At 32.1% G+C, this 10364-nt stretch overlaps 1 protein-coding gene across 1 annotated transcript; it reads right to left on the bottom strand.

Moving 5' to 3' along the window:
• Positions 1 to 8365: 8365 nt before the first annotated feature.
• On the bottom strand, positions 8366 to 10098 carry LOC139842918 (uncharacterized). The gene is made up of 2 exons (XM_071833017.1): positions 9619 to 10098; positions 8366 to 8935 (listed from the first exon to the last, which is right to left on the bottom strand). Exons 1-2 carry the CDS (start codon positions 10096 to 10098, stop codon positions 8366 to 8368), a joined length of 1050 nt encoding a protein of 349 aa, XP_071689118.1.
• Positions 10099 to 10364: the final 266 nt, after the last annotated feature.

Below are 10364 nucleotides of genomic sequence, written 5' to 3' on the forward strand. Positions count from 1 at the left end.
TAAATTGGGTCGAGGTAATTTCTATAACATCATCGGAATCCTCATTAGGATCCGATTTCCAATATTTTGCTTCCTCGGCGGAAACACCATTGACCATTATTAACTTTGGTCTGTTGGTTGAGGATTTTATTTTATTTAATCGACTTACTATAGGTATCAATATTTCTTCCTCCGGAACCTCTTCTTTTTCCGGTTCCTCCTCTTTCGGTTCCTCCTCTTCCGGTTCCTCTTCTTCCGGTTCCTCTTCTTCCGGTTCCTCTTCGGGAATTTGTGAATCTTCCCAAAGTATATTCGACTCTTTATTATTATTAGGTGAGTCGATGGAATTTGTACTAGTGGTAGACATCTATCACACAATATCAAACACATTAAGAGGTTAATATATCACATAATATTTACATGTTAATAATATATAGTTTCAAACAAAAGTGTTAAGCAATCGTTTTTAAAGAAAACACGGTCGAAGTCCAGACTCACTAATGTATCCTAACAAACTCGATAAGACACACTAATGCAAATTTCTGGTTCTCTAAGAACAACGCTCGGATACCAACTGAAATGTCCCGTTCATATTGATTATAAACGTTCCATATTAATTGATTTCGTCATGAGGTTTTGACCTCTATATGAGACGTTTTTCAAAGACTGCATTCATTTTTAAAACAACCATAACCTTTATTTTATCTATAAAGGTTTAAAAAGCATTACGTAGATTATCAAATAACGATAATCTAAAATATACCGTTTACACACGACCATTACATAATGGTTTACAATAAGAATATATTACATCAAAAATAAGTTTCTTGAATGCAGTTTTTACATAATATCATACAAGCATGGAGTCCAAATCTTGTCCTTATTTTAGTATGCAACAACGGAAGCTCTTAATAATCACCTGAGAATAAACATGCTTAAAACGTCAACAAAAATGTTGGTGAGTTATAGGTTTAACCTATATATTATCAAATCATAATAATAGACCACAAGATTTCATATTTCAATATACATCCCATACAAAGAGATAAAAATCATTCATATGGTGAACACCTGGTAACCGACATTAACAAGATGCACATAACAATATCCCCTATCATTCCGGGAAATCCTTCGGACATGATAAAAACGAATTCGAAGTACTAAAGCATCAGGTACTTTGGATGGGGTTCGTTAGGCCCAATAGATCTGTCTTTAGAATTCGCGTCAATTAGTAGATCGGTTTACTAATTCTTAGGCTACCAAGCAAAAGGGGCATATTCGGCTTCTATCATTCACCCATATAATGTAGTTTCATTTACTTGTGTCTATTTCGTAAAACATTTATAAAACTGTATGTATTCTCATCCCAAAATATTAGATTTTAAAAGTGGGACTATAACTCACTTTCACAGATTTTTACTTCGTCGGAAAGTAAGACTTGGCCACTGGTCGATTCACGAACCTATAACAAATATGTACATATATATCAAAGTATGTTCAAAATATATTTACAACATTTTTAATACGTTTTAATATTTTAAGTTTATTAAGTCAGCTGTCCTCGTTAGTAACCTACAACTAGTTGTCCACAATTAGATGTACAGAAATAAATCGATATATATTATCTTGAATCAATCCACGACCCAGTGTATACATGTTTCAGGCAAGATCACAACTCAAAGTATATATATTTGTGGAATCAACCTCAACCCTGTATAGCTAACTCCAACATTACTGCATATAGAGTGTCTATGGTTGTTCCAAATAATATATATAGATGGGTCGATAAGATATGTCAAAACATTTGCATACGTGTCTATGGTATCCCAAGATTACATAATATATTAGAATACATGTATAGTACAATACAAGTTAGCTAGGATATGATTTGTATAGAATTGTTACAATATTTCCCGTAGCTACAACAATCAAAAAATATCCAATCTTGTTTTACCTATAACTTCTTCGTTTTAAATCCGTTTTGAGTGAATCAAATTGCTATGGTTTCATATTGAACTCTATTTTTTGAATCTAAATAGAAAAAGTATAGGTTTATAGTCCGAAATATAAGTTACAACTCGTTTTTGTAAGAGGTAGTCATTTCAGTCGAAAGAATGACGTCTTGATGACCATTTTGAAAAACATACTTCCACTTTGAGTTTAACCATGATTTTTGGATATAGTTTCATGTTCATAAGAAAAATCATTTTCCCAGAAGAAAAACTTTTAAATCAAAGTTTATCATAGTTTTTAATTATCAAACCCAAAACAGCCCGCGGTGTTACTACGACGGCGTATGTCCGGTTTTACGGTGTTTTTCGTGTTTCCAGGTTTTAAATCATTAAGTTAGCATATCCTATAGATATAGAACATGTGTTTAGTTGATTTTAAAAGTCAAGTTAGAAGGATTAACTTTTGTTTGTGAACAAGTTTAGAATTAACTAAACTATGTTCTAGTAATTTCAAGTTTAAACCTTCGAATAAGGTAGTTTTATATATATGAATTGAATGATGTTATGAACATCATTACTACCTCAAGTTTTGTGGATAAACCTACTGGAAATGAGAAAAATAGATCTAGCTTTAAAGGATCCTTGGATGGCTTGAAAGTTCTTGAAGCAGAATCATGACACGAAAACAAGTTCAAGTAAGATTTCCACTCGAAATAAGATTGTTATAGTTATTGAAATTGAATCAAAGTTTGAATATGAGTATTACCTTGTATTAGAAAGATATCTTACTGTAAATAAGAAAGATTTCTTGAGGTTGGATGATCACTTTACAAGATTGGAAGTAAGCTAGCAAACTTGGAAGTATTCTTGATTTTATGAAACTAGAACTTATAGAATTTATGAAGAACACTTAGAACTTGAAGATAGAACTAGAGAGATATCAATTAGATGAAGAAAATTGAAGAATGAAAGTGTTTGTATGTGTTTTTGTTCGTTGGTATATGGATTAGATATAAAGGATGTGTAATTTTATTTACATGTAAATAAGTCATGAATGATTACTAATATTTTTGTAATTTTATGAGATATTTCATGCTAGTTGCCAAATGATGGTTCCCACCTGTGTTAGGTGACTTACATGGGCTGCTAATAGCTGATCATTGGAGTGTATATACCAATAGTACATACATCTAAAAGCTGTGTATTGTACGAGTACGAATACGGGTGCATACAAGTAGAATTGTTGATGAAACTGAACGAGGATGTAATTGTAAGCATTTTTGTTAAGTATAAGTATTTTGATAAGTGTCTTGAAGTCTTTCAAAAGTGTATGAATACATATTAAAACACTACATGTATATACATTTTAACTGAGTCGTTAAGTCATCGTTAGTCGTTACATGTAAATGTTGATTTGAAACCTTTAAGTTAACGATCATGTTAAATGTTGTTAATTCAATGTTTATTATATCTAATTAGATGTTAAATTATTACATTATCATGATATTATGATATATTAATATATCTTAGTATGATATATATACAGTTAAATGTTGTTACAACGATAATCGTTATATATATGTTTCGTTTTGAAATCATTAAGTTAGTAGTCTTGTTTTTACATATGTAGTTCATTGTTAATACACTTAATGACATGTTTACTTATCATTTATCATGATTAAACATAATGTATCAATATCTTAATATGATTCATATGTATTTAGTAAGACGTTGTTATAACGATAATCGTTATATATATCGTTTCGAGTTTCTTAATTCAATAAACTCAATTTTATGTATATAACTCATTGTTAAAATACCTAATGAGATACTTACTTATCATAATATCATGTTAACTATATATATAATCATATATATGTCATCATATAGTTTTTACAAGTTTTAACGTTCGTGAATCACCGGTCAACTTGGGTGGTCAATTGTCTATATGAAACCTATTTCAATTAATCAAGTCTTAACAAGTTTGATTGCTTAACATGTTGGAAACACTTAATCATATAAATAATAATTTAATTTAATATATATAAACATGGAAAAGTTCGGGTCACTACACACTGACCCATTGATATTGCGCAAATTACACATTCATTTCATTGAAATATCTGTTCTTATTTTGATGATTTCAAAAGATTTTGAAGATTTTTGGTGTTTATTTGGTGATAATGTTGATTTTGATGTTAAAGTGCTGAATTGGAGCTTTGTGGTTAAAATTATTAAAAAAAATCCAGTTTCTAAGTGACAAAGCGGACCAAATCTAACCAGCACGCAAGAGATGCGGTGCATCAACCTTATTTTCCAGATCAAATGCTGATAGAACGATAGAGATGCGGCGTGACATGCAATGATATGGCAGGCGAATCTCCAGAGATGCGGCGCATCGACTCCGAAATTCAGCTGGCCGATTTTTTTCACCTATTTAAAGGGAAGGAAGCTTTGTTATTAATCATATACACTTCTCCAGAGCTATGGTTACGAATTTTTATGGTTTAGGAGGTCATTCCAAGTGTTCTTCAAAATTTCTTCATCAAGTTTGGATATTTATTCATTAATTGTAATTGGTACTCTTTTTTCATTTATTTTAGCAATTAGGTTATGAATTCCTTCAATTTCAATTGTTTTATTAGTTATACCTTTGAATATGCTAGACTAATTTCTTAGTGTGTTTTCTTGGATGTGAAACCTATATTGATGAATTGTTCATGTTTTATGGATTATAATGTTTGAATTGATAGATTGATTTTATTAAGTTCAATTAAAGAACCATTATTGTTTTGATTTATTGCTTCTAATCAAATATATGTGTTTTTGAGCTATTAATGTGAGCTAATTAGTGATATGAAATCCATGCTTCTAACATCTTACTGATTTAGACAATTAAACAATTTTTACTAAGTCATTAGGATTTGAGTTTAATTGATAATTGAATGGTTTACAATTGACATAGTCGTGAAATTAATTTCAGCGATAAATTTAATTTAGGTTTTATGTGAGTAAAACTAAATCGAATCTCATTAAATTAATCTTGTATAGTTTGGACTTTTGAAAAAAAGTTTACAATAGTTTATCATTTTTACTCTATCAAGGTTTTTTGAATATCAACGGGCAGTCAAAAGACTATATATCTATAAAATTATTAATCGGTTTTAATTTATAAGAACAATCCACCTTTGTTTGAGAATTATCTAAGTGAACACCATTTTCTCTTAATTAGTTATACTTCAATTTAATTTACACACTTTTTAGTTTAAAATCAACTTAAAACTCCCCTTTTAACTAGGATAATTATTAGTGTTTGAATTCTTTATACAACTGCTCCTTACGGAACAAACTAGTCTTTTTACTTGTTAATCGCTATGCGATCAGATTTAGTTGCCTGAATTGTGTGTTAGTTTTAAGTATTTTTCTAGTTATTTTAGGTTATGTTTTAACATATCACCCATCTCATAGCTATGAATTTCACGAACACATATTCTCATTCCCAAACACATTCCCACTGTACGAGTAAGAAATAAATTGCGGCTACCTGAGAAGAATTTGGTTCATACCACCAGTCAGTTAAAAATCTCTTTGCCATTCGAAGGTATACTTGTATCATCCAAGTACCATAGTGTTATCCGGAATCCACTAATCATATGAATACTAGAGACCTATGTCCCATAACCGTCTCCATAACTTCCACTAGTCGTCGAACTTTCACTAGTTTGATACTTATGTTGGTTACCAAACTCCTATCGAGTTCCCGACACCCATAAAAAGCTCAACTTTCAGGACTTATAAGATTATTCATTTCCTCCATTGTAGCGACCCGACAAAATCGTCATTGATGGCGCCGTCTACTTAGGTCTCGTTACGTGGTCATAAGTCTTTAAAATGATGTTTGACCAAAATATGTCGCATTCATTTCAAATGTAAAGATGTTTCAAGTTTACAAAAAGTGACGTTACAACGTTTAAGTACAAATGAAACCTATGCGACATAGTTAAATGTAAAGTCAAAAGATGCTCCATGTATGCATGTATACTCGACATCCAAGCAAGTATCAAAATAGTGAGCAGAAGCATGTAACACATATCGTTCAAGGACCTGAGAAAAACATAGAAAATCTATCAACGAAAAACGTTGGTGAAATCATAGGTTTAGTAAGTAAGTAAGTTGAACCACAAAGTTTAGTATAAGTCGATTATTTCAATCGTTTGAATTCCATAGATATTGTTGTTTATCGAGCACCCAATTATCAAAGCTTAACTGTATCATTTACCTCTGCATAATAGTGTTAGAACATACACCGTAAAGAATATATTTCATCCGAATAACGGTAGCGAACCGTCCGAATGAGGGTTAGTCAAACCCGTATGGATCAACAAAACATAAGTTCTCGCTTACACCATTCAAGTGTAACTAATGATAATTGAATTTAGGATTTTTTTTTTTTCAAACACGTTCGTGGAATGTTTGTTTTCGTACTTGTGTTCAATTTGTAAAACGAAACGTTTATGTTTTCTCATCCCAAATATAAGTATAAAAGAGTAAAAGTGGGACTATGATCTCATCTTGAGTGCAAGAGTATAAAAGTACTTCACAAGTAAACGTGTGCAAGAGCGAATGCTAGTCTTGACCTAAACAAGTAGGTCGTATCAATAACGGTAAACACGATTGGTCAAAGTTGTTCAATTAGTCCTATGGCTCGTTACGACTCGATTATATAGCATGTGAGTCAAATTGTCAAGTTTCATGCAAGATACAAGTATAAAAACAAGTTAGAACGATTGCATAAGTATTTGGTTAAGTTTGATTAAAAGTCAACTTTGGTCGAGTCAAAGTCAACAAAAAAGTCAACACGTTCGGGTCGGGTCTCGGACAATTTTTTTGAGGTTTTTAATCATATATAAGCATGCTAGAACAAGTTACATGTTAATCGGAGGTGCGTAGCATAGTTAGAATTAAATGGTAAACGACAAACCAAAAAGAATTCTGTAGTTCATTTGGACAGCGTCCAAATAGGCTGGACGACGTCCAGCAGTGAAGGGCTGGACGGCGTCCAAGTGTTTGGATGGCGTCCAAAATGGTATACAGATCCTGCTTTGCTGAAATCACACAAGTTCACGAACGAAACTTCAAACAATCACAATTTATGATCCTCAAACAATCAAAACATGTATCTTATATCACCGGAAAGGTATTTTGACGAGGAAACTAAGCACTTATCATCAAACAATAACATCATTTACAATAACCAAAATCTCGTCAAGTGATCATTAAAAGTTCATCTTCAAAGTTTCAAGTTCACAAATTTCATAAGATGATTCGGGAACTTACTACCTACATATAATACGCTGTTTCGTAGGTAATTACGCATACAATACAACTAAACACTTACCAACAACATTTCATAGCATTCAATGCATCAAAAGTTCATATTTAAGTCTATCAAACCCTAATCAAAATCACAAAATCAATAATCATGTTAGTGAAGTTTTCTTAATCAACCTACACATCAAATTGAAGCTAATGATGCTAGTAACACATTTAATACATGAACTTTAACATAACAACAACATTTAATCATCCAAAACTCAAGATTAAACACACACTTTTCAAGTTCAAGCTAGTTACACTAAAACAACAAGATCGAGCACAAATCATATATTCATGTTAGACTTGAGCCATACACACTAATTATCACACTTTTAAGTTTAAAAGATCAAGAACAAGAAATTTAGTGTTTTTAAAAAGTTACCCAAATGTGATGAAGTTGGTATGGATTCGAAGAGGAAGATGAAAGGATTCCAAATATGTAATTCGTTTTGAAGAACGCTTGCTAGATCGAATTTGGATGATGAATTTGTGTTTGAGGGTCTGAGAGAATAAAAGTGGAAGTAATGAAATGAGGAGGATGAAATGAATGGAGGAGGGTGAAGGTTGACTAGTTGACCTAGTCATCTCTTTGCCCTCTTGACAACAATGGTCCCCCAAGTTAAATACGGGTGCGTGAATTACCTAAACGAAATATTTTAAAAACGCGTATTAACGGAAGATGTTATAATTATAATTCATGCAATTGCAGTAATTGTGCCAACGTGGGTACCCGTTAAAATATCAGCTTTTATCAGTTTGTCTGTTAGCTCGATTATCTGCAGTCGAGTTCTGTTGCACAATCCACCTGTTTGATCAACATTTCTTAGCAACATTACAGGTACCCCTACTATTAGAATCAGATTGTGCTTTGGTAATCCCCCAAGGTTGATGCTATTCAGGTAATTCGCTGTGTACAACTCATTGTTAAAGTGAGAATCTCTTTCTAATTGACATATGTTGTCTCAGCTTAAGAAAGATTTTGCTTCACCATCAAGTGACTCCATCATTCGTTCTTTTATTATGTCAATAATCTCGTGAGTCAGTGCAATAATTGCACGTTACTGATAATAGGTAGGATTTCCTAGGTTATTCAAATAGTCTGGATATACTGATGAAATAATGGATCCGATAGGATCTTCCACATCATTGACCAACACATCGTCAAGCATTTCAATTTCAGATATTCCATATTCCGTTAGATTTACATCACCATTACCTATTTTCAGTAACCAATCAGCAAAATTAAGAATTTCTTCAACATTTTTCCTATTGTCCTGATCAGATTCAATTGATGGGCCAACAGAAAGTCGCATGTTAACTGTTAGTCGTTGTACAGTAACATGATCCCAAATGTATGAAGAATTTAGTGTTGCAGCTACTATATTCTCGCGTTTGCCTTTTGTAATAACTGGTAAGATTTGTCTAAAATCTCCGCCAAAAACTATAACCTTACCTCCAAAAGGAGTCTCCATGCTATTAGGATTAGTTGATCGAAAAATATCTCTAAATGTACGATCCAATGTTTCAACACATATTTTTTTAACCATTGGTGCTTCATCCCATATAATCAATTTAGCTCTACGTACTAATCCTGCTAAGTTGTTGTTAGGCAAAATATGACAAAAGCTCTCGTCAGTTGGATCAATAGGAATACAAAAACGTTAATGAGCCGTTCTTCCTCCAGGTAATAACAAAGCTGCTATACTACTTGATGCAACATTCAAAACTATTTTTCATTTACTCCGCAATGTAGTAGACAAAGTCTTCCATCGAAAAGTTTTTCATGTACCACCATAGCCATACAAAAAATTCTTTTTGTACAGCTGTTAGAATTTATTCATAAGCATTTCTCTGTTCAGATGTTAAATTTTAAATCAGATCCGAATGCCCTATTTCAAGACATCTATGTCGTATGACATTTCATCGATAATGAGTTGATTATTTGATAAGTTTAAGCCCAGGCTGGTAGGATAAGACATGAAACTGTAGTTTTTAAAAGATTTTTCATTTCGTTGAAGCATTTTCTCGATCTTACTAAGTGTCAAATTCTGTAACATTTCATGAGTTGGTTGAATACATGTAAACATTTATACATAATTATATAATTATTTACCACAAAATATAAAACATATCAGTTGTTTAGTAAAGTTAATTACAAAATTTTCTAACCTGATAATCTGTGATGAATGATGTCAACAGATAAAAATTCGAAACACTTTTAAAAAACATATTCGGGTCTTCTCATGCTTTCTGATAGTAGTAGTTGAGAAAAAAAATTCCGAAGAAAGTGCCCTGAACCCCAACGACTGACCTCTTTGATTGCATTAATATATTCTTGATCATCGTCTAGTAATCCCATTTCGTAGCAAGTTTCTTTGAAAGTAGAACAAATATTACCTTCAACTGTTTTAATATCCTCATAAGAAGTAGGACCTTTGACTTTGTTCAACAAAATCCTCATGTAAAACAGTTCACCCGTTTGAGGTGACACATGATGAATGCGGACTATTGAGCCGGTGAATTTTTTCCTAAGAGTCCAGAGTTTGGTATCTTTGTTCCAGACAAATCTTGTAGGAAAGTCAAGATATGTTAATTGACGTGCTTCTTCGTAACGCTGATTACATTTCATCCATTCAAGAAACATGGAAGCATTAATAGAAGGATCATGTAAAACATTATCAAGTAAGTCTTGTTCATCAAACATAACAGAGTGTTGATCTTCCAAATGAAATGCAAGACTTATAACAGTCGGATTTCTATTATGTATATCATAAGATAGTATTCTCCACATTGCTTCGCATGAAGAGATGTACCTCCAGTCATAGTATTGTTTGATTTTGTCAGTTTCTTCATCACATACGCGTGCAGTCACTCTGTCATTTCCATTGTTTATGTATTTAAACAGATACCGAATTGTGTGACAACCCGGAAATTTCCAACCAAATTTAAACTTTATCTTTATATTATTCCGACACGATAAGCAAAGTTTGTTAAGTTAAATCTCAAGAATTTTAAATTGTGTTCATACATTCATTATAACCTTGACCAAATTTTGAC

This window comes from Rutidosis leptorrhynchoides, chromosome 4 (assembly GCF_046630445.1).
Source record: "Rutidosis leptorrhynchoides isolate AG116_Rl617_1_P2 chromosome 4, CSIRO_AGI_Rlap_v1, whole genome shotgun sequence".
Taxonomy (NCBI): domain Eukaryota; kingdom Viridiplantae; phylum Streptophyta; class Magnoliopsida; order Asterales; family Asteraceae; genus Rutidosis; species Rutidosis leptorrhynchoides.